The 25,313-nt window shown below is 33.8% G+C and overlaps 4 protein-coding genes and 1 long non-coding RNA gene across 5 annotated transcripts; 3 read left to right on the plus strand and 2 right to left on the minus strand.

Moving 5' to 3' along the window:
- Positions 1 to 233: 233 nt before the first annotated feature.
- Positions 234 to 4,934, minus strand: LOC129312318 (polycomb group protein FERTILIZATION-INDEPENDENT ENDOSPERM). Its single transcript, XM_054954859.1, has 13 exons — positions 4,619 to 4,934; positions 3,807 to 3,872; positions 3,590 to 3,712; positions 3,225 to 3,305; positions 3,053 to 3,145; positions 2,902 to 2,977; positions 2,451 to 2,530; positions 2,284 to 2,355; positions 1,914 to 1,973; positions 1,697 to 1,793; positions 1,440 to 1,503; positions 798 to 857; positions 234 to 670 (listed from the first exon to the last, which is right to left on the minus strand). Exons 1-13 carry the CDS (start codon positions 4,802 to 4,804, stop codon positions 601 to 603), a joined length of 1,128 nt encoding a protein of 375 aa, XP_054810834.1. The 5' UTR covers positions 4,805 to 4,934; the 3' UTR covers positions 234 to 600.
- Positions 4,935 to 6,278: 1,344 nt separating this feature from the next.
- LOC129314308 (E3 ubiquitin-protein ligase At3g02290-like) lies at positions 6,279 to 9,220 on the minus strand. Its single transcript, XM_054957712.1, has 5 exons — positions 8,911 to 9,220; positions 8,558 to 8,637; positions 8,151 to 8,208; positions 6,984 to 7,033; positions 6,279 to 6,834 (listed from the first exon to the last, which is right to left on the minus strand). Exons 1-5 carry the CDS (start codon positions 9,052 to 9,054, stop codon positions 6,279 to 6,281), a joined length of 888 nt encoding a protein of 295 aa, XP_054813687.1. The 5' UTR covers positions 9,055 to 9,220.
- Positions 6,621 to 8,317, plus strand: LOC129314310 (uncharacterized). Its single transcript, XR_008594073.1, has 2 exons — positions 6,621 to 6,761; positions 7,456 to 8,317. It is a non-coding gene; the product is annotated as an uncharacterized LOC129314310 (long non-coding RNA).
- Positions 9,221 to 16,196: 6,976 nt separating the features above from the next.
- Positions 16,197 to 18,222, plus strand: LOC129314364 (cyanidin 3-O-galactoside 2''-O-xylosyltransferase FGGT1-like). The gene is made up of 2 exons (XM_054957790.1): positions 16,197 to 17,066; positions 17,451 to 18,222. Exons 1-2 carry the CDS (start codon positions 16,229 to 16,231, stop codon positions 17,948 to 17,950), a joined length of 1,338 nt encoding a protein of 445 aa, XP_054813765.1. The 5' UTR covers positions 16,197 to 16,228; the 3' UTR covers positions 17,951 to 18,222.
- Positions 18,223 to 20,286: 2,064 nt separating this feature from the next.
- LOC129314498 (cyanidin 3-O-galactoside 2''-O-xylosyltransferase FGGT1-like) lies at positions 20,287 to 22,495 on the plus strand. Its single transcript, XM_054957948.1, has 2 exons — positions 20,287 to 21,174; positions 21,848 to 22,495. Exons 1-2 carry the CDS (start codon positions 20,337 to 20,339, stop codon positions 22,345 to 22,347), a joined length of 1,338 nt encoding a protein of 445 aa, XP_054813923.1. The 5' UTR covers positions 20,287 to 20,336; the 3' UTR covers positions 22,348 to 22,495.
- The last annotated feature ends 2,818 nt before the right edge of the window (positions 22,496 to 25,313 follow it).

The following is a 25,313-nucleotide window of genomic DNA, read 5'->3' on the forward strand; positions in this document are numbered from 1 at the left end:
TTAAAAATACCCCTCAAACACTTAACGAGATTTGAATCTAACTAAAAGAATTAGTCTCTCAACTTGAAGAATTAAAGTTTGAATTTTCACCAAGAGATACTCATATTTAATACTTAATTGTGCTACGAACAAGATTACATCCAATAAGAAGAAATTGTGTAACAATTTAACAGAGAGAATGAGGCAAAGACAAAAGAAGAAAAAGATGGGACAAGAGGAGTAAAGGACAAGACTTAAAAAGGATGATTGAGATTTGAAATAATTAAGGTCCAGACATAACGGCAAAATACATTGATTCAATTTTTCCATATGCAATCTGCTGCTCCATCCATTGGTGATCAATATTAACAAGGAGGTATGTAGAGACATGTTTAACATGATGCCAACATCCCGGTAACCATCTGACTCTATCCTGATATCACTCAAGTCACAGGTTAGGTTACACCATAAACTCAATCAGTTTTGCAATCTGACATAAAACTAAACAAGCATTAATCTATGCAAAAGTAAACCATGTTCCTCTTGTCGATGACTAGTTATAACAAATCTTCAAATTGGAGCTCTTTCGGAGCTCACAAGATCGAATCGCATAAAAACCAGCTAGGTTATGGAATTCGTAACAGCATCCCAACGCCATATGGTCCCGTCCTCACAGCAGCTCAAAATAGTGCTACAGCATAACAGGATGGCTTTTCGATTAAAAATGAAACTATCGAACCAAAATTTTGAGTATGTGGGTGTCTGTCAACGAATATTGAACAAAAATCGTGTCAATGTGCGTGTGTGTGAAAGTTTACCTTCCGTCATAAGACATAGCAGTTTGTCTAATAGGCGATTTTGATTGAGCATGAGACAACCTAAAAGGAAGTGAAACAAAATAAATTTTGTTAAGAAGATTTATCAAGGAAGAAGGCAATTTAAAAGCTTAAACTGTTAAGTAAGGCCTGTGAACGGTTTTATTATGATCACACGTCCCCTCATTTGAAAGTCGTTTTGGCTTGTGCAAAAAGCATCGTCTCACAACTCGTGTTGAAACTTAATTTTAGACGGTGATGTGTAAAAAGATTCTAACCATTGACCACTTCTATAAAGGTTCTACTTTCCAATTCAAATATACTCCCTCTGATCCAAAATGTAAGCATTTTCCTTTTGCTAATCTTGATTCAAAATATATACAACTTAATACATGTTTTTTTTTTTCATTTTACTCATTGTATTTATTAACCTAAATTTTTGTGTAAAGTTATCTTTCACTTGTCATGAAATGCATTAGTAATTGAAATTAAGGGTAAAAAAAGAAAACAACATATATTTTTATGAGAATAAGGACTTTATTGGTATGTGAATTTTTCTTAAAAATTGTTTACATTTTGGAGCGGAAGGAGTAATCTATAATAAGATTCAGTAAATTAAGCCTAATTGAATGAATTGAAACAAACCTCGCAACAAGAACAGGAGGGCTTGACTGCAATTCCCAAACAAAAATCTTCCCTTCCCTGTTCCCTGATACACAAAATGGAGGAAGTACCTTCATATAAAATTCCAGTAAAGCTTGAAGCTAAAAGCTTGCCAACCAAGGGGGGAAACGGTTAGAAGTGATGTAATTAATCCATCACGAGCAAAGTACAACATAAAAATAGTTCCATGGAAAGAAATTATACATAACAGAAATCGCAATTGACTATGTAACTCTTACCAATTGCAGCTGCATTGTAATGGAAATCACAAGAAAACTTGATGAACCATATATCACATTCAGGAACTGGGTACTTCTGAAGGATGTCAGCTACGCCCTAGCCAAGATTTTAAAAAACAAAAAGAAAATTGATTCAAAAACAGAATTATGTACCCTGAACTTTACAAAAACTGATACAAAAATTAATCTCAACAATGCAGAAGAGAATTATTCAAACCTCCCCTGGAGTCTGTTCCTTCACTTTGGGTTCCCACAAGACAATTTCGTTGTCAACACTCTGGAAACATTACAATCCATCACTTCAGGAATTAACCAAAAAAATTACAAATACTAGGAAATTATGAAATACCAACTGTGATAAACCAGTGTTCAAGCAATTAAAACCCTCATTCTCCAGGACAAAAACCATAGCACTTATAAATACAAAGTTGTCACTCATTTTAAATCCTTCACTTTTATAAGAGAAGTAGCCAAAGGCTGGTGAAGTTGCATTAATTCATCTAGAACATAGTTCCTCCACACAGCCAATCACACTCAAATTCTTTCTGTTAATATATATACTGACACTTAAAAGAGCAAACTCTCACCTTTGAGAGGATAAAATCACCAAGCCACCTATTACAGTCAACATAATTTGTATGAACCGAAGCAATAAACACCTGAAATTAAATACAGTTATAATAAATTCTGATATTTAACACACGATTAAATATATATATATATATTTTGGTAACATGAGTAAATTTTTACTTACAGGAAACTGAACATATTTTGTGGGGAACTTAGAAGGAAGATCTGTCCATGTAAATGATTTCTCTACATACGTCCAGAATTCTACAGTACCATAAAGGACACAACATGATGGAAAAACAACATATTGGTATCTCATGATCTCAATAATGCAGCATCATAAAATTTATGATAAAGGTCATGCCACACCGAAGTTACATCATAAACAAGCATTATTAAATTACTAGATAATTAGGCAGAGGTAGTCATACTCAGAGTTGCAAGAGGCAAAAACCATCCAACATATTTTATGTCAGAAAAAATAGGTGTTCTTGCTCTTTTCCAGAATAATTTGTTCATTAGGCTTCCCTTGTTTAGAAATATCATATTTTCCACTACAATTGTACCATGCAGTGCAACATGGGCCAAAGAGAAAAGTTTAAAAAAACTAATAAATTATATAATTAAAATAATACCTTTCATAGACCAAATCTTCACAGTATTGTCCATGCCACAACTAGCAATTCGATATATGTCTGACGGATGAAAGTCCTACAACGACCAATATTGTCAGCATTGGTAACATCTAAAATCCTTAGCAACACACCCTTTGCACAATATACTTACTACACTCAGAACTTCATTGCGATGACCCCCAGCTCCAGCAAATATCAAAATACATATTCCCGTATGAACATTCCATAATCGAACAGACTCATCCTGATCAATTTTTGACATCATTATAAGAAAAGAAAAATAATACTTAAATCTATAAAATGAAGAAAGGCATTCTATTTACTTTGCTAGCAGACACTACAAGTGATGGCTTCAATGGTTGAGTTCTGATTTCATTTATGGAATCCCCATGGCCTACAAAACTCTGTAAGGATAACACTATCATGTCAAGAGAAAGTGAAAATATAACATATTTTCAACAATAATTAATGAATAAGAATCTTTCAAAATATTTACCACGCTAGAAATCCTTTAATTTTTTTTTTTAAATCAGAAGACTGTAAGGAAAAACTCTCAACAAACATCCTAAATGGAAAATGAAAATCTTATAATAATCTGGTTCCTCTGCTTCAAGTACTCAGACCAAAGTCTATTGAGTTCAGTCAACTATAGTAAGAACAGGAGTAATCGTAGAATGTCTTACAATACCTTGTGTATCTTCTCACTGCCAGCATCAATTACTCGGATTATACCGTTGAATCCCCCAGCGACTACATATGGGGTCCCATCAATGTTACATGCCCAGCTAACAGTGTAAAAAGACTCATCCTTCTGGTCTACAAAACAAATTAAAATTGCATCAATCTTCCACAAAAGTTATTAAACTGGAAGTAGAAGAAGACAGAAGACGGAAATCTTCACTTACATCTTCATCAACATATGATTGCAAAACAGCTATAACTCCTCCTTCAAGACATTGATAAACAGTAACCTAATTGAATGAAAAAGGAAGATTATTAAAATTTTAATCAACATATTTAAAACAAATCAGATAATAAAGTGCCAGTTTGTATACTAATAGGGAATGTAAGCAGAATGTAAACAGCAAAGCACCACTATTGAAGAGACAGCATCTGAAGAGCCGAACTCTAATCAATTTCACCTGCTTTCACTTAGAAATGCATGTCACATCTTTAACATGCAATAAAAACGTATGCATAGTTATTGATAATGAAACATTTCTTTAGAATCCTCCCTCCAGCGCCCCCCCCCCCCAAAAAAAAAGCTACCTACATCACCAGCACAATCAATCAATCATCAATCCAAGCCATCCTCAAGCACCACACGCTGTTTGTCCATCTTCCCTTCAATTAAGAGATGACTGCACCATAGCTAAGGGCAAAATCCATGACTAGAATTGACTGAGCGATTCTACATTGAAGACTAGATGCCACTACAGAGACAGATAGATGAGAAAGAGGAAATCCCACAGCTACAATTCAGCTGACTTAGAGTTGTCAATGAATTGCAGGGTTTAGACGAAAACTAAAATTCAATAAAGGTCAATAAATCCATCCACCTCATACTACTAATGCTAACCAAAGCCAATATAGACATCAAACGAGAGCAATATGCAGAAAGAAGCTGAAAGATTCAAATTTTGGGGGAAACCCCACAGACAATCAATCACGTTTTCTTAACATTTTCTCCGAAACCAAACAGAAAAAGAGCCCAAACCCTATTGCCACCGACGGTAGCAAAAACGTTGAAGTAGCGAGAGTCAATGAAGTTGAAAACGACGGCGTACAACGGGCGCTTGCCCTCTTGGAGGCGATTCGTAACCTTGTAGTCCCTCTTCCTCGTAGATGTTAAGGAACCTACGACAGGTTCACAACCCAAAGCAACTGGAACAGGCTTGGACATTGCCCCGAGACTCTACAGCGACAATTCTATACCCAAACTTTCCAAGTAGAGTCAGAAACCCTCCTGCACACGAATGCTCTCAAATGGGTTTATTGCTCAAAGGCGCCGATTTGGTAAATTGAATCTAAGCCTTCACCTTCATCTAACGGATGTCATCATATAAATGTAACAATAAACATGGTGAGAACACCTTTATTTAACTTGACTCCTTATCTTTCCCAATTTATAAAATTATATTATATTATATTTATAAAAAAAATTAATATTTAAAAATATAAAAATTTTATAAAAATAAAATTTTGTTAGTTATGTTTTTTAAATATAATTTTTCTTATCATAGTATCTTTTTAATATTTTTATTATAAAGTATTAAATAAAATATATTTTCAAAAGTTTATATTTTTATTCTTAAAAAATAAGATTTGTAAAATATATTTAATAAATTATATTGACATGATTTTACAATTGCAAATTGGGATAGATGGAGTATTTGATATTTTTTAAAATTATCATTGTCATTACTACATTATAAGAAAAATCATGATATTGTGAATTCAGTAAAAAAAAAAAAAAAATCAACGTGTGTACGAAATTAGTGTTTGGCATGAATTACACATTTTACTTGTCTCGGTTCATTGATTTTTTAAAATTATTATCTGGTATTTATTATTATAAACTAATTAAATTGTAAATATTATTGATCTATAAAAATTAACTACCAATTGAGGTTTTTTTTTTATCATGCGTAAGTATCTTTTTATTGAAATATAATCATGTGTAAAGTACATGAGATATTAAATGTAGATATTTTTTATAATAAGATTTAAATCGTAATTCATTAAATGCGTAAAGATACAATGAGGTGCTTATTATAATTGATCAAGAAGGTTGAATCAACTTATTTTTTAAATTTAAAATCATTTCAAAAATACTTATAGATAGTTAAATAAATATATCAAAATAAGATACAGAGAATTTCAATATCGCTGAAATTCTTTACTTTCAAAATAATCTTTTGGTCACATTCAAGCTCTATTTTATATGCATTTAGATATGTTAAGACTTAAGACCCAGAAAAAATTTGTAGAGAAGCTTTACGTGTGTAGTCGTGCAAGACCACTGAACTCCGACTACCAGCATATGCAAATACCTCAGCTTTGGATCTAAGATGGTGGCCACATAGCTTACGTAAAGAATTAAGAATGTGATTGTGATGCAGAGGCCATGGAAGGATTAGATTTGTAAAGAACTTTTGCTCTCAAGCTTGGAAGAAAGTTTCAGTATAGAATTTTTGCCAAAAATTCACAGGCTTTTTTCTGGAAATACATATTCAACCACGGAACACTCCGATTTTACCAAATATCCATCAATGAATCAATCCGAATCCATAGGCCAAAACGTGGATCAAATACCCAATATAAATTGTTTTCAAAAGCAAGCAAATTCTGTTTCCTTTGATATGATCCTTCGCCAATCAGAGCGTCTCGGGATCCAATCGGAAGGCTTCTTCCATGGCCCTCACAATAGACAGAAGATCCCCTGCAATTAGGTAACTGGTGCCAACATCGTTCTCCCTCTCTTTCTCGCAGATCACGAATCTACATATCGGACACTGACCTTGGCTTCTCAGCCATGGCATTATACAATCCTCGTGAAACATGTGTTTGCACGGCGTCACCATTACCTCCTGTTTGGGCACGAAATCCTCCAGGCACACCGCGCAACTCTTTCTGTCTTCGTTCTTTTGCTTGTTCTCCATCTCCTTCAAAGCATTCACACCTTTATTGTCTCTGTAGTAGAAGCTCAATTTCTTTGCTAGCATCTTTGAAGTTGGAATATTGGGCTCGTAGATTTCTTTCCTGAGCTTGCTCAAGGCTCTACATCTGGGATTTTCTGGTGCCGTTGGAGCTTGTGCGTTTGATTGGCGTGTGGATCTTCGAGGCGGGACTGATGCCTGGTGAGTTTCTCTGAGCCTGCGGTTGAATCCCCTTCCTGTATCTCCATTGAGAATGTCCGGTTGTGCTGGAAAACTGCAAATTGCTTCAAGATTAGTTAATCAATCTGGGCTTGTTTCCCGTCCAACTTCAAATTCACAAGTTCATGCAGCTAAATAACATATAATGTGAAATTTGGAACTAGTGAAGTCGTCTATAGGAAGAATGAACAATGTAAATTTAACCTGTCTTCCAGAAACTGAAGATGATTCACTACATTTGATGTCCTTTCATCCTGAAAATACCGACAAAAATACAAATATCTGAACGTCTACAACAATGATAGCTTAACTTTTTGAAACTATGAACATCGTTTAGCAAGACTTGCTTTTAGCCTTTTATCATTGCTGAATGCAAGTTTCTTGGTGCCTTAATAAATCTTTGGACTATGGATAATTGTCTCAACTCGGCATCAACTAACTGGGGCAAATATTATCTTGAAAGAACATTGTGTATTGAGGAACAGATAATGGAAGGAAAAAACATGAATTGTTTATTGAAGACGAAACAAGCCAACAACTCTGAGTCGTACCTAACTTTATATAGACTTAACCAACTCTATGATTAATAACTAGCTTTTTATAACCAACACACGAACCTCAACAGTGTGATATTCAAATGTTTCAAACTCTAAATTTCTGACTAATTCTTTAACAGTGCACTTCTCAACATTTGAAGTTCAAAGCCAAGGAAAAAGATTGTACTTACAGGAGTGGCATGTCTAGAAGAAGATCGATAGAGCACTGGCACTCATAAGAGTCACTGGAGTAGAAAAATCATAAATTCAATGGTCTAAACGCTGTACAAATTGAATAGTAATTGACACAAGCAACTGCATTTCTCTATGTTATCCACTATCCAGCACAAGCGTACTATTTCTATAAAATACGAAACAGATTAGTAACATATTTCTCCTCTAATACAAGATGATACTATTTGGTATGTACAGTTTCTACTTAATTAAGAGAAGAAAATTCATGCTCTAGTAATCCCATACTTAATGAACTTGTGAGTTAGTGAAATCTAGCCTTACTCAGAAATGCTGTACGGTCCTGCATGCCTTCTATCTGCTCGATGCCATGAAGGATTCTGTGGACCTGGTGTCGTCTGAACCTGGTACAAATATCTTAGCTTTAGAACAATGATAGTTCAACTTTCTGAAGCTATGAACATGATTCAACAGGAATTCTTTTATAACTGCCGAATGTAAGTTACGGTTCTTAAACAAATCTTATGCGTCATGGAAATTGCATCTTAACCTAGCAGCGGTCAGTGGGGCAAATACTACCTCAACACTTAGTACCAAGAAAAGGGGGAAAAAGTACCAAGACAAGAGAGAATACTATACTTACAGGAGTGGCATGTCTCGAAGAAGCTTGGTAGAACACTGGCACCTCGTAAGAGTCACTTCTGGAGAAAAATTCAAAACTAGTGCTATAAATACAGAAAATTTGATAACTATTTATGCATGCATGTATATTTATCTGAATACTCAATGTTATTAATTATCTTATGACTAGATTACCCCAAAACTCCATCTTCTTTCACTAACAAGCATTTGCAGATTTTTCATAACAAGTATACCATTTTCTTCTTACATGTAAAGGGGTCCATTTTGTTCTATCGAGTAAATACTTAATTAAAGTGATCCTTTCTCTAATGATCTCATTCGCTTTTTGTACTTTTTTTGTTCTTCTTTATTTTAAGGTAAAAATCTCATGCTATTGAGTTTGCAAGTTTGTGGAATCTGGGGCTTTACTCAGGTATGCTGTAGAGCCCTGCTTGCCTTCTATCTGCCATATACCACAAAGGATTCAATGGACTTGGTGTCATCTGACGCTGTTAATAACGAAAATACCAACATATCAGCGTCTAGCTACAACCATGATAATTCAACATCCTGATACTATGAACATGATTTAACAAGACACTGCTTTTAAATTGCGGAATGTAAATTTCTTTGCCTCAACCTAGCAGCAATTAGTGGGACAAATATCACTTCAAAGCAGTCTGGTACTACACACATCTCACTGTCCAAATTTCTGAATAATCTTTTGTAGTTCAGAGTTTCCCTCGACACTTGAGTATCAAGACAGGAAAGATGTTACTTACCGGAGTGGTACGCGTAGAAGGAGATTGGGAGGAAGCAGGCACCTCGAAAGAGTCCCTGTTGGTGGGAATGTGATAACCAGAGAATCTAACACCAGTTCGCCAAGAGCCAGATGATGGAGCAGAATTATTGTTGTTGCTGCTCATTATTTCACTTTCCTCCTCTTGAGCAACTAAATGTTTTTCTTACAGTGGATGTAACTATGGCTTTGTGTTTTCAACTTTGGGGTTTCATGGCTTTGTTTATTATTTCTGCTTTCGTCAAGAAGACATATATTTGATATTTGTCATGACTTTCTAGCCTCTTGATGTGTTGTTCTGATGCAAAGTGTGATTCTTCATCCATTTTCAAGATGCTGTCTCAGCTGGTGGGTGGCAGCTACTACAGAGAGATGCAAATGCAAGCCAAGGAAATGACGAAGGAATCACATTCTTGGAGTGTAGATGGATTCCTCAACTTTACCCTTTTTTGTGAATAATGCTGCTTGCCAAAAATCCACGTTCACAACTTCTCACAACTGAACAGATGGCTTCTTCTGAGTTGAACGGAACAGTTTTTGTACCTATCAAGTCCAGCTGCATCAGAAGTTGTATGCGTGTGCCATGAATTTGCACGGTTACAAACACATCAGCTGCGGAAAATGGTTCTTTTTTTTCTTTCTTTGTTTTTGTTTTTGTTTTTTTTTTTTTTTTTTGTGTTGGAGGGGAATCCAAGTGTTCGCGGGCGTAGAAAGTCAACAAGGATGAAGAGAAGGGAAAATAACGATATTGAATGAAAGGTTTGTCCCTTGTTAAGGTCTGTCTACTTGTGTTAGAATATAAAATACGGAATGAAAATAAATAAATAACATACGGTCAACTCAAACGTAAAGGCTCGTCTTTCGTATTCCTAATTCATATGAGCAAATCAAGTTGAAAGAAATCTAGCTACCTTGTGTGTGTGAATTCACTAAAAATTATGTCGATATTCTTAAATAAAGTTAACCAGGCAATAGTTATAATCAAATATCAAATAATATAATAATAATAATATGATAAATCTTATTTATTTCACTCTTTTTTTCCCACAAATATTCTTATATTGAAGACAATCCTGTTTTGAAATATTGTCAAATATTAAATATGATAAACCTTGATTCATTTCATTATAAAGAATTAGTTTTTTTTAATAGATTTTATTCTCGTTGGTTTTATTTCACTCTTTTAAAGTCATGAGTAAGAGTCAGGCTTGTGGGGCTGGCATGTTTTCCTCAAATGTTTTACAAGGTTAGACTTTTAACTTGATGAATCGTTTTAAAAATTGAAAAAAAAAAAACTCTTTTTGATTTAGGCTCATGGGCTTTTATACTTTAGCTTGCAAGCCCCCCTCTTTGGTTTTTTTTTCCCAGTTGATTTAGGGTAATCCAAGTGGAAACATGTTCTGTAATTTACATGGATTGATTTTTTGGGTTTTTTTGTTCCCAGTTGATTTAGGGTAATCCAAGTTGAAACATGTTCTGTAATTTACATGGATTAATTTTTTGGGAGCAAACCATTCCAAACACGCTTTTGCTCTTTTTTTTTTTTTTTCCTAATCGAAAATTGCCCCTTAAAAGCAAAAATATGTTCTGTACTCCATAACGTGGCCTTAAACTTTTTTATTTTATTTTTTTTTGTAATGAAGTAAAAGTTGCCAGCCACCACAACAATGGCTTCTAAGGAGTTGTAAAATTAGAAGTTTTAATTTTGAACTATTCCTATTCTTATTTCGTTCAAATTTTGAGGTTTTTACGTATATTAGAATAGCAGGAATGATAACATCATAATGATCATTTTTAAATTTACAATTTGAATTTTTTCTTTGCTGTAGATGATGATGATAAAGATAACTAAAAGTTAAATTTAAATAATCTAATTTAAAATATCTGCATTGGGTCAGAAGTTTTAATTTACCCTTAGAAAAATTAAATTATTTTTCATTTACTAATTTTATGTTTAAAAAAATTATATGTGGGTTTATCAGCTCGACCGTAAATCCTTATAATGAGAGCTGAGCTTTGTGAATAGCATCTCACATGAAAACTATGGTTTGCAAGCTCAAGTTTAATCGACTCATTCCTTAACTCTATTTTTCGGGCAAGCAAACAATGAATGTAATTTTCAGGTTCAGAAATTTTATCTTCCCATTCTTCATTTCTTCTTGATATTTCAACGAAACTAATTAATCTATGGAACTTATATTGTGCAAGAGTCTGAGCTAAATTTTACTTTTCATAATTCATGAATATGATTTGTATAAATTATTCGCGTGTATACTTATATGTTGATTATTAATATACTCATACATGGCACATCCCAACACTAAAATCAAAAATTAATTAAATTAACAACAAGAAGGGGATCTATGAAGACACTGATCCACATCAGAAGATATCTCTGCACTGGCCATGTCGACATGATGAGGAACAGTGAAAGGTTTAGATTTTAGAATTAGCTGAACCTTATAATTCCAAACTTGAGTAATCAATTCCTTGCCAAGCTTAAACTAATATATGCCAAGCATGCACATTCTCTTCCAATCTTTCTTTCTTAAAATCCCTTTCATTTGCATAGCAAACCAGCCTCCGTGAAGGGGATAAGCCGATGAGCCTTAACTCTGAAGGAGCCAAGTAAATTTCTGGTAACAGAAGAGTGACCTCCAAGTATTTAAAATGAAGTAAAAACCTACTCCATCATGTTTGGACCCATCATTAAATGCAATCTACCATTATTTTAAACGTATATTCAACGATATCTACCTTCAAGCTTGCTATATATACATATATCAACGTATATTCAAGCAATCTGCCATTCTCCAATCTCTATCTAACACCCTCGAGTGATGAGAGACCAAATACTGAGTCTGACTGTCGGGATATGCATGTGAGGGTGAATAATGTATGCAGTGTGGGGTTGTGATATATATATATATATATATATATATGAGCCCCCGTGGATTTCTCTTTTTGTGTGTTGTGCATTTTCCACGAGTAGAATGTTATGTTCTAAAATTGGTCAATTAATGCAAATATTGGAATTCTGGTTGCTAAACAAGTGTCAGTAACGAACTAACGATTACAACCAAAATATTCTGAGTGAACAATGTATTGCTTAACAGGGGAAAAAATCAGATAAAGAGAGGGCAAAATGATAATTAAGGACCCCATAAGAACATTAATTCTAATTAAGGACCATAAAATATTAAAATTTCAAGTAAGGACTATGGTCTTTAATTGAAATAAAAAACATACCTAACTTTACAGAATTGCCCTTCACTAAACACTAAAAGATATCAACTAATGCTTGTGTTCTCTGTTCGTTTCAGGCGGAAAAAATCTGCTCTCATGTGCGGGAAAAATCTAAACAAAAAATTAGTCTTTGGTAGAGTGGATCATCAGCTGGGTCATCATCTTCTTCCCCTCTTGATGATAGGTAATTATAATCATTGCTTCTTTTTCATCTTCTTCCCTCTTTTGTGTGAAAAATATGAAGTTTTACAATTTTTCTCTTCTCTATCTTTTATATCTTCTCTTCTCTCTTAAGCGAAAGACAATTTTTATATTTTTATAAATGATATTTTATATCATTTTTCTTCTATAGCTAAAAAAAAAAGAGATCTTGTTGATGATTATATATACATACACATAATAAATGATTTTTGACACAGATAGTGTTGAAAAAAAATTAAGGAAAAAAAGACAGATATAACGTGGATGTTGTTTTTTCTGCTATGATGAAAAGTACATCGATATTAAAAAATATAACATGGATGCTGAATTATTGTAGTTATAGTTGGGATTATGAGAATGATAATTGTGAAGCAAGACACAAATAGTGTTGAAAAAATTGAGTAGAAAAAAAAGAAAAATGTAGTGTGGATATTGATTTTTTTTTCTGTTCTGTGATGAAAATTATGCCAATGTTAAAAAATGTAATATGGATACTGAATTGTTATAGATACAGTTGGGATTACAAGAAGAATATGTGTGAATTAATAAATTCATATATTGCTCTTAGTTGTTTCAGGTTTATTTGCTATATGATAAGTACTTTAGCAAAAGAAGTATTAACCTGTGGGTAATTGTAAATGCAAGATGGAAGATTTCTTATCATGGTCACCGCTAGAATCTTACTCTAGGCAAGAGCTTAAAGGTATATCACCTTCTTTATCGTGTTCAACACAAAATTCTCTTGCACTACTCTATGAGGTTAATTAAGTAAAATGGAAGGATTTATTTATAGGTGTTGGGCAAACATTTGACGATGCAACTGTATTTACAAAAGCATCTGTGCACAAGAAAAATTTATAGCTTCACAATAATTTCGATGGAAACCATTGATATGCCTTAGTTGATCGAGCTACATTATGAAAATTATGAAAATAATACCTTTTTGAAACCACCACTGACTGCACGTCCCCTAAGGTAACCACATACCAAGTGAAGACAGTCATGGTTTCAAAACAAGAAGGTGTATCATTGCTCAAGATATAATCAGACTGGACATATCAAGAATAGATATGGGGATTGAAAGGGGGTGAAAATCATATGCATATTAATTGATTTGAAATTGAAATGCATCTGGTTTTATTTATTTAATGTGTTTTGCTGTTGAATGACTTTTTGTACAAACATCCATACTATATTTTTTGTACTTATGGTGGTGACAAGTAATGTAAATAAGTTTGCAGTTTACATTATGTTTTGGGAAGCAAACTGCACAAGTACCATTTAGGTAGATGAGATATTTTGTATATAAAAAAGAATGCAAATATGGTGAATATGTATTGAAATTAGTATAATATAATGCTGATATCTATTTCAAGTTTATTACGTGCAAGTGTGATTGCTGTAATAATATAAGACTACTGAAATTACTAACGTAGAATGAAAAATTATTACTGTAACTTGAAAAAACATAGATCTCACTTAGAAATAGATTTTTCCCCAATATCAGAGAAACTTTTGAGATGTTACAAGGTTATTTATAAATATGTTAACTTAGCATGAGAATATTGTATCTTGTGAAAATATGAAACCTTACTTGGGAGTAAATTGTTTCCTACAATTTCAGAAACTAAGTTTTGAAAAGTTTCAATACAACTTATGAATATACTAAAGTGGCTTAGTAATTCACTAACATTAGTCAAGATAATTCACCAATGACTTGTCAAATTTTATGCTTGTCAATGTATAATCAACTCCATTTAAAATTCACTAACATGGCATGAGAAAATTGTACCTTGTAAAAATATGAAACCCCATTTGAGATATGATTGTTAAACAAAAAATGACTTGTCCACATTAAGATTCACAAATATGATTTGAAAATTCGCTAACATGACTTGAAAATTCACCAAGGTTAATCAAAATAATTCACTAATGACTTGTCCAATTTATTGTAAATTTAGGAAAAAAAATACTTATGATTAATTGTTGGTGTATCATATACATTAAGCCATAGAAAATACATAAGTACGTAAAGTTTTAATTTATATCATACATATAACCAAAACATAATTTATGAAAGTCTATATCATAGTTGTCTAATCTATGCATTCAATCTTTTTGGTCTTCCATGCCTGGCATTTAAAATAGATGTCATCACTTATGAGGTTACTCAATTATGTGAATGAGTCACCAACCAATAAAATGGTTCAAACCTCATTTTACTCAATTATTCCTACACAATTAGAGCAAGTCAATTAATCGAGGCATGGTATGATTGCATCATTCCTTTTGCGCAATATTGTTGCATTAGCCGAAGTAAATGATGACATACATGCCACAATCAACTCTACATAAAAATTTTTTAAGATAAAATATGTTAATAATTTACTACTTCACAACTATCGTTCCTGTAATCTCAACTATAACTACAGCAATTCAACACTATATTACATTTTTCAACATTGACATACTTTTCATCAAGAAACAAAAAAAAAAACATCCACATTACATCTTTTTTTTCACTCAATTTTTTTCAACATTATTTGTCTCAGAAAATCATGTATTGTATATATATATATATATATCAATATAATCATCAATAAGATCTTTTTTTTCTTTGCTATAGAAGAGAAACGATGTAAAATATGATTTACAAAGATGCAAAAATTATCTTTTACCCAAGAGAGAAGAGAATACATAAAAGATAGAGAAGAAAAAAACTGTAAAACTTCATATTTTTCATGCAGAAGAGGGAAGAAGATGAAAAAGAAGCAATGATTATAATTACCTATCACCAAGAGAGGAGGAAGATGATGATCAACTCCACCGAAGACTATGACTTTTTGCTCGGAATTTTTGCACACATGAGAGCAGATTTTTCACGTCCAAAATAAATAAAAAGTACAAACATGAGCTGATATCTTCTAATGTTTAGTGAAGGGCAATTCTATAAAGTTAGGTGTATTTTTTATTTCAATTAAAGACCAAAGATTAATATCCTTAAGAGATTCTTAATTGTCATTTTTCTCAAGGAGAGTGCCAATAGGAGGACGCAGACAAAGAAAGAGCCACAATGATTCATTAATATATATTCCCTCACCGGTCCCTCAATTTCCATCTGTTCCATCCTTGTCAGCCCCTTTGTCCGCCTCAGCTGCCAGCTTATTGCTCACACCATCATCGTAAGGGGTCATCACATAGAAAAGCTATCATCAATCTCCTCTTGATTAACACAATGGATTATTAGAAGTGTGTCATATTTTGAGATCCTGTTCAAGCACAAGTTAATTAAGGCATCATTATATTTTTGGAATTGTCCTTATCAATCGAGTTTATACTCAAATCATAAAAGTGATTCCAGCCAAATCCATAAACTTAAATATAATCTCATATTAATTGGGAGGAATAGAAGAAATTAAACTAATTGCGAAAGCATAATTAAATATGTCCAGTCAAAAGATGCCAAAGAATTTCATGGGTTAATGAATTGGCACTGGCTCTTCCCGATTATAAATATCGGAAATTTCTTTATAGTTTTCTCGAAGGGATGAAAGAACCAATTTCTTATTATGCCCAACCCAGAGGTCATGATTTCTATTTATAAACTTAAGTTTGTGATATTTATAATTTGATCTTTCAACAAATTATAAATATTACCCACATCTCATACATTAATTTAAATAGATTATTTTATTTAAATTTAATTATAATAATCGCCAATTGGCCACACCTTTTTTATATCTGCCATGTGTTGAATTTTATTACAACAATCATGACACCTATATATATTTATCATTCCGTCTCCTCAGTTACAAGACCCAAACCCGCCATTCCCGTCAGAACTGAAAGACGCCATGGAAGAACCTCGCATGCACATAGCAATGTATCCCTGGCTAGCTATTGGTCACATGACCCCATATATTCAACTCGCAAACAAGTTAGCCAGAAGAGGACACAGAATCTCCATCTTCATCCCCCCAAGAACACACTCCAAATTACAGCATCTGAACCTTCATCCTCAACTCATCACCTTCGTCCCCATCACTCTATCTCACGTTGAAGGTCTTCCTCAAGGTGCAGAAACAACGGCTGACGTGGATCGATCCCGCAGCTCCCTTCTCATGGTTGCTGCAGATCGTACCGAGAAACAAGTCGAGCACCTCTTGGTTCAGTTAAAACCCAACATTGTTTTCTTCGACATGATACATTGGCTGCCAGATCTGGCTCGACGACTGGGAATCAAATCGGTTCAGTACTGGGTTAATGGTTTAGTAGTAACAGCTTATGACAAATCCACAGAAACACAGAATCCACCTTTTCCTGATTTGTCAATTAGGCTTCACATGCATGAAGAGAAACTCTTTGAGAGAATCAGGGAAATGGAGTTTGGAAATGGTGTTCGCTTCGTTGATCGACATGAATGGGGCGCACGTTCTTCAGACGCTGTTGCGTACAAGAATTGTAGAGAAATGGAGGGTCCTTTTGCAGACTATCTAGAAAAAGTGTGGGGGAAACCCGTTTTGCTGTCAGGACCTGTTATACCAGAGCCACAGACCTCCTCTTTGGAGCCAGAATGGGATCACTGGCTTGGAGGATTCAAGCATGGTTCTGTTGTTTACTGTGCCTTTGGAAGCGAATGCATCTTAGAGCTTAGTCAGTTCCAGGAATTGTTGCTGGGTCTCGAGCTATCAGGTATGCCACCCATTTTAGTCTTATATGGAACAAGAAGATTATATAAATATATATATATATATATATATATGTAGAGGAGGATTTGAATCCTTGATCTCTGTCAACATCCCCTTCTATTCTTGCCACTTGAGCTAGGCTCAAGTAACTCAACAAGATAACATCAATTATTTAGGACAAATATATATACATGCAATTTTTAATATTATTCTACAAATGACGAGTTTTTTTATTTAAATGAGGATGTAAGAAATTTAAAAAAATTTACTAAATATGCTTTGTTACTTTCATTACTTATTAAGTGATTCAACTTCCCTTCAACTAACCCATCCATAAATTTATCGTTTTCTCATCACATTGAAACCCCAACTTTAAACTCTGGTATAGGGATGCCATTTTTGGTAGCAGTGAAACCTCCAAAAGGATGTGAGTCAGTAGAAGCAGCTCTTCCAGAGGGATTTGAAGTAAGGGTCAGAGGAAGAGGGATAGTCCATGGAGGCTGGGTTCAGCAACAGCTAATATTGGAACACCCATCTGTTGGATGCTTCATCACTCACTGTGGTGCTGGCTCTATGTTAGAAGCACTTCTCAGTCAATGTCAGCTAGTGTTATTACCCACCGCTCTTCTTGATCAGATCTTCAATGCAAGAATGATCAGCCAAAGCTTCAGAGCTGGTGTTGAAGTGAAGAAAGGAGAAGAAGATGGGCTCTTCACAAAAGAGAGTGTCTGTGAAGCAGTGAGGGCTGTGATGAATGAAGAGAATGAGATTGCTAAAGAGGTCAAAGAAAATCATGCTAAACTCAGAAATATCTTGCTCAGCACCAACTTTGACTCTAATTATATTGATAATTTTTGTCACCAGCTTCAAGATCTGCTCAAATCATGATCCATGTTCAAGTGGGAAAGCTAGCTGCTAAATGCCAAGCGTATGCATGTTTGTGTACTGGAAGGAGGCACAAACTAGTCAGTTACCATAATAACGTGAGAAGGTGTTTGGTTTAGATTTTCATTGTCTCCCTGAAATAAAATTGTTTAAGTGAAACCTTGTGGTCTAATTTGTTTGGTTGATTATATATGTATTTTATCAGCACTCTTCATTTAAATGTTGTAATTCGTGTTATTGAAGGGATGAGATGGAGGCTTTCTGCGGTTGGTTAATTTGTAGCTGAATACATGTATTTAGATGTTGTAATTTAAGTTGTGTTATTGAAGGGATGAGATGGAGACTCTCCGCGTCCTCTTTTAATTAATTAAAATGGTGCAATTAAGAATCAAAATTTTAAGATTTGGTTAGAATTGTTATGAAAAACTTGTCGAGATCAAAGTGATATTTTTAATTTGATTAAAATATTTAATATGTTTAGAAATATAGGGTCCTAATTAATAATGCAATATCTATCTTGGAACTCAGTTCTCTCTTTTATATTAGAGGAAGTCAGAAAACCATTAAAATTTTTTTTGGATATAATCAATCTAAAAGAATTAAGTTTGTGGAATTTCATAACTTTCACTTAATTGTTATAAATTGAAATATAGTAAGATTTTAGGATTAGCCACCCGATGCATGTCCAGGTGATAAAAATAGGGTGAGCGGGTAGGGTCAAAAGTTTAAACCCTCTCGATTTATTTAAAAAGAAAAGAAATAGGGAATTTCACTGTTCTTATTTCTATAAATTGATATGAAAATATGTTGATCTTTAGGGATTTAGTGGCAAACATTATATTTCACTGTGCCTGAGACTTCGAAAATTAGAGACTTTAACTTCAGCAGATTTTGGATACATGTGGGAGCTGATGAGTTGATGAACCTTATAAATTCTAAGGAGATGGATAAGTAATTTCTGGTGACAAAAGAGTGACCACCAAGCATTTAAAATGAATTTAAATTCAAACCTACTAGATCACGTCCGTCTGGAGCAATATTCAATGCAACCTACCGTTACAAACCTATATTCAAGCTTGCCCTCAACCTATATTCAAACAATCTACTGTTCTAATTTCCAACTGATCTTATCTAACTTGTTTATAGTTTTTCTCAACAAAAAAAAAATTAATGTTTAAAAGCAACCTCATTGGGTTTATATTTTAGTTGCTGTTATCTTATTGACTGAGATTATTAACGCTTCAAATTAATAGAGTACATGCGGCATTTTGAAAATTCATGGTAATAATATAAATTTTCCTACAAAAAGAGTAAAACAGAAACAAATATGATAAAATTAACACAAACAAATCCTTCTTCCTTTCAAGCCGCATCGCTACACAGTGGGTTTATATGCAAGGAAACAAAAAAAAAAATAACGGACAGGTTATTATTTTGACAGGCCAAAAGTATTTGATTGATTATTATTTTTGCTCCTTTTGGTTTCAATCTGGACGTCTTATGTTTAAGAAAAAGAAAGGATCAAATACTTAATCTAAATCATCTGCATATAATCAAATAGTTCAAATAAAAAGTGAATCGGAAGTGGAGATCTAGAGACCTAGGGGTTTGTAGTTTCGGTGAAACCAAACACATAAATTTTAATATAATTCCAAAATAAATCTAAACAAAGACGCAAGAGAAAAACATGTCCACCAAACATGAAAACAAAGACCCTTTTGTCATGAGAAATTAAATACTAATTTTATAGGATTGAGTTTAATAAAAGAAACTAGTCCCTTACAATATGATAACAAACCAAGGTTCAAATCCTTGCTGATAAAGACACCTATATTTGTTCGACTATACTTTGAATAAGATTATCTTTAATAAAAAGATAAGCAATTAAACAAAACATAAGAAGAAGAAGGAACCATATATTGAGTTTAATCGTTTGTGGAGTAGACAATGATGCAATAGAATGCGTGTGAGGGTAATTAAGCAATGCACGTGTGTTATAAATGAGCACCAGCGAATTTCTCTTTAATTTGTCATGTACTTCTCGCTCAATTCGTAGGAATGGGAGAATTTGTTTTGATTCTATTAATTGAAGGGTACATCAATCCCCCTAACCATGTTAATCTTTTTTTTATCCGTATTAAATACTAAAAACCAGATTATTGAATGTGAAGTATTTTATTTTTAAAGTACATATATTAAGGAGATAGTGTTAGAAGCTTAATAAATTTTTAAATAATATTTTTTTATTTCAATAAAATATGTTAAAAGTTATTTATAAATAAAATGAGTAGGGAGGGAGTATGTGTGTATATATGATAAAGATTTGCATTCCTTCCCAGCCCAGGCCACACGAAATCCAAACCAGCGATTCTCGGAAACTAAAGACGCCATGGAAGAACCTCAGATGCACATAGCCATGTATCCCTGGGTAGCTCTTGGACACATAACCCCATATATTCAACTCGCAAACAAGCTAGCCAAAAGAGGACACAGGATCTCCATCTTCATTCCCACAAGAACACATTCCAAATTACAGCACCTGAATCTTTACCCTCACCTCATCACCTTCGTCCCCATCACTCTTCCTCACGTTGAAGGCCTTCCTCTTGATGCAGAAACAACCTCTGAAGTAGATCGATCTCTGCAACCCATTCTTATGACTGCTATGGATCGCACTGAGAAACAAGTCGAGCATCTCTTGGTTCAGCTAAAACCCCACATTGTTTTCTTCGACATGACACACTGGCTGCCAGATCTGGCTCGACGACTGGGAATCAAATCGGTTCAGTACTGGGTCACTGGTTTAGTAGTAACAGCTTATGACAAGTCCACTGAAACCCAGAATCCACCTTTTCCTGATTCGTCCATCAGACTTCACATTCATGAGGAGAAAATCTTTGAGAGAATCAGGGAAATGGAGTTTGGGAGTGGTGTTGGCTTCGTTGATCGACATGAATGGGGCTCACGTTCGTCAGACGCAGTGGCGTACAAGAATTGTAGAGAAATGGAGGGTCCTTTTGCGGAGTATCTAGAAAAAGTGTGGGGCAAACGCGTTTTGTTGTCAGGACCTGTAATACCAGAGCCACAGACCTCCACTTTGGAGCCAAAATGGGATCACTGGCTTCGAGGATTCAAGCATGGTTCTGTCATTTACTCTGCATTTGGAAACGAATGCATATTAGAGCTTAGTCAGTTCCAAGAATTGTTGCTGGGTCTTGAGCTATCAGGTATATACATGCCACCCTTTTTAATCTTGTGGAGGGTAACACACACCCCCCCCCCCGGCCCTATGCTTGCTACGAACAAGATAATATCAATTATTAGACATATATATATATATATCATGCAATTTTTAATACTCTACAAATGATGAGTTTATGATTATTTAATTGAGATCAAAGAAGTAACTTGGTTCACTCCATCAAAGTTTCTTAGTATATTTTTTGAAAGTTATTTTTCAGAAGGTAATTGATGTACATGAGTTGGTTATTTTAATTTAATTTTTTTATATTTTTCAAGAAGTTAAAATTATTTTTTTACTAAATATATATTAGTCTTAATATATAGGACATAAAAGTCCATTTGTTAACTATGAACAAAAAAATTTGGCAAAGATAAAAATTAAAAAAAAACATGTTAAAATCAGGTTCGAGAAAACAATATTTTCCCATTGTTTTATTCAATATAAGTTGCTTCTCTGGCAATCAGGGGCTTAGGGAAATTGTCAACCCAACCTTTTGTGAAGTTATAATATTTAAAATAAATTAAACTGAGTAGCAGAATATAACTTCACAGCTTTTATTACTTATTGAGAGATTTAACTTCCCTTCAACCATCCCATCCATAAATTTACTGTTTTGTCATCTCATATTGAAACCCCAACTTTAAACTCTGCTACAGGGATGCCATTTTTGGTAGCAGTGAAGCCTCCAAAAGGATATGAGTCAATAGAAGCAGCTCTTCCAGAGGGCTTTGAAGAAAGAGTCAGAGGAAGAGGGATAGTCCATGGAGGCTGGGTTCAGCAACAGCTAATATTGAAACACCCATCTGTGGGTTGTTTCATTACTCACTGTGGTACTAGCTCTATCTTAGAAGCACTGCTCAGCCAATGTCAGCTGGTGTTATTACCCACCACTCTTATTGATCAAATCTTCAATGCAAGAATGATGAGTCAAAACTTCAGAGCTGGTGTTGAAGTGAAGAAAGGAGAAGAAGATGGGCTCTTCACACAAGAGAGTGTCTGTGAAGCAGTGAGCGCTGTGATGAATGAAGAGAATGAGATTGCCAAAGAGGTCAAAGCAAATCATGCTAAACTCAGAAGCATCTTGCTCAGCACCAACTTTGAGTCCGGTTATATTGATAATTTTTGTCACCAGCTTCAAGATTTACTCAAATCATGATTCATATTAAAGTGGTGGGAAAGCTAGAAGGATGCACAGATTAGTCACAATAATAAAGTGAAGGTGTTTGGTTTTTTTGGTTGTCTCCTGGAAATAAAATTGTTTAGGTGGAACCTTCTTGTTTTTTGGTTAATTACATTTATCCCTACCAGCACTCTTGTTTTACTTGTTCTTTCATTTAAACTCGCAAAACACAACATTAAAGTTCATGCGGGAATTAATCCCAAGTACATCAATTGAGAACGATCGATGTCCCTATAATGCATGAGGGACGTGAGTGAAACAATGAGAACCTTTAGTGGAGACACTAGAACGAGAGCTAGCTGGTTCATTGTGCTCACGTGCTACTGATCGATCTAAAGCAGATTTCCCAAGAATTGGATTTCCATGGAAGAATCTCCAGGGCGTGATCGATGAGTTGTTGGTGGTGGAAAATTCTACAAAATGAACAATTTTCCATAAGGCAAGACTTATATACTTACTTTTATATACTTAATATATTTTAATATATAAATTTTAACATGCTGATAATATTAATAATAAAAATTTATTATAGAATAAATAATTTATAACAGATACGCATGTCTTAATTTATTTGAGAACAAATACTTTAAATATATAATGTTAAATATATAAGTTTTTTTCTTTTCTATATCCTTACATCCAAGCAATAAGTAGCATAATCAAATACCAAATTTTTCTATAAATTATACGTTTGCGCATTGCTATATTGATTGATCATAACACATCTCAAATGCTAAGAAAATAGATATGCAGCAAAATTAAAAGTCATAATTTGGCTATATCACCAGTGAGAATAGGGTGGAGACATATATTTTGTGGATACAGAAACCTGCATGAAAAATTGAAATCATGCTTAGAACTTCTCAAACAAGGAATTATATCAACAGACACAATGATTACTCAAAAAAGTCACGAGATATTCAGTCTAAAATATCAATAAACAAGTAAAACTCGTTAAAAAGAAACAACTTTTTTATTTAATATGCTCTCTAAATATCTCGTCTACACAAGAGTGGCATGTATCTAAAGAAATAAAAAATTTTAACTCAACTAAAACTCTCAAAAAATCCTAATATGAAAATTCTAATTAATAATTTAAGTTCAAAAGTCCATGATAGGCTGATAGAGCCTAAACATTAACCAAAATACACATAAATAAATATATATGAAAAATCAAGAAAATTGAAAAATATTTCTTTTAATTAAGAATGTTTGAAGACTCAACTGGCCTCAAAATAATTATTTAATTTGTCCTAGCCCAATCTAAATACATCAAATATTAATTAAATGAAGGGAATCAAAACTAAAGGATATTTGGCACCATCTCAAGCTCATGTTATGCCATATCTCCATGCATCTTTGTGATTAGCCATATTCTTAAAGTCCCATGGCCCCTTGCAAATTGCATTTGGGCTTGAATATGGATCATCATGGCCTTATATGCAATCTCAACATATATATTATCATCACGGCACGAGCCTCTATTGTACTAAACTGTAAACGAAATGTTTTCTTCAGCCTCTTGAATCCCCCCTCTTTGGTTAACTTCTAGCCATTGGGCTTTTGATGCCATAATAAAGATGATCTTGAACGTACTTGAACTCTTTTTAGAGGACACGGGCATCATTTTGTTGATCGTTGATACCACCTATGACGCGGCTATCACATATGATACAACCTTGGTTTCCACGCAGGCAGTGGCGTAGTGCAGAGCCACGTTTGCTTCCGGGTGGATGCATTCCCTCAAATTTTTGAAACTTGCTCCTTCGGGATCAAAATATGGGGCATTATAAATTAATTTATGATTATCAAAAAATGTTAATTCAAACTTTAATTTCTTGACAAAAATTTACATTTTTTCACATTAGTATTTTGGTCCTATCATAGATAACACATTTTATAAACTCACATCCTAGGACCCAAAATACACTTACAATTCACAAAATACATAATACAAGTAAGGATTAAATGAACTATTCTTAGTTAGCAATTTTAATTGTCATATACACATAAAAACACAAAAATAAATAGGCCTGATAAAGAAGATCGCAGTCTTAAGCCTCTAGTTGCTTACCTCTGCCCGATCTTCTTGAGTTATTTCCTGTAATATTGAAGATAGTGGGGTAAGTATAACTACTCAGTAACTAAAGTCCAACTAACTCATATCAATACATGTCAATTAATTTAAATGCAAGTAGCAAATTATAAATAATTACAAAGCATGGACATGTTCAAGAGCTTAACTCAACCTTCTTATCATCTCAAGACATACATATGAGATTATAATTAAAAATTAATTTGTAAACATGTCTTAAGAACAAATAGCCACATATTCATTTGTAATGATTCATATCATGGAATGTCAAACAAATTAATGCCCTTACATAATCAACAAGGTTTCTGAGTGTATTATTTCACTGGGGTCACAATATATCAACCATGTGCCTTTTTTCACAATGTGCATAATCACACCTCCCTTATATCCTCCTTACTCCTCTGACATGAAAGCATGGGCTATAATGCGCTGGGATAGTCTATAATTCAGGACTTTCCCAGCCTAAACATTTATGAGGGAATTACCCGATCAAAGCTTATATAACTCACTTGTGAAACATAGTTGTCCCCATTTGCTTATACTATGAGGTGTCATTCTCTTTAAACTAGCTTTTTCGTTGAACCAGTAGATAGCTAACTAGGTTTGAGTTCTTCATTGAACTAGTGGGACAGTCCCTCGTTAAACAAGTGGGACGATATATATATATATATAATTCGGGCAAGCCATCAACTCGAATGGAAGCTTTACCACATGGATTTGATTCTCTACTCCTCTTTCTAGGCAAACTCTCGCCTCTTATGATCATGCAATGCATATACATACAATAATTCACACTTAACACTCATCATGGAATTCTACAACACATATGTCGTTGAACTCCTTAAGT

This window comes from Prosopis cineraria, unplaced genomic scaffold, assembly GCF_029017545.1.
Source record: "Prosopis cineraria cultivar Desert tree isolate PC_DT_omini unplaced genomic scaffold, ASM2901754v1 PC6, whole genome shotgun sequence".
NCBI lineage: Eukaryota > Viridiplantae > Streptophyta > Magnoliopsida > Fabales > Fabaceae > Prosopis > Prosopis cineraria.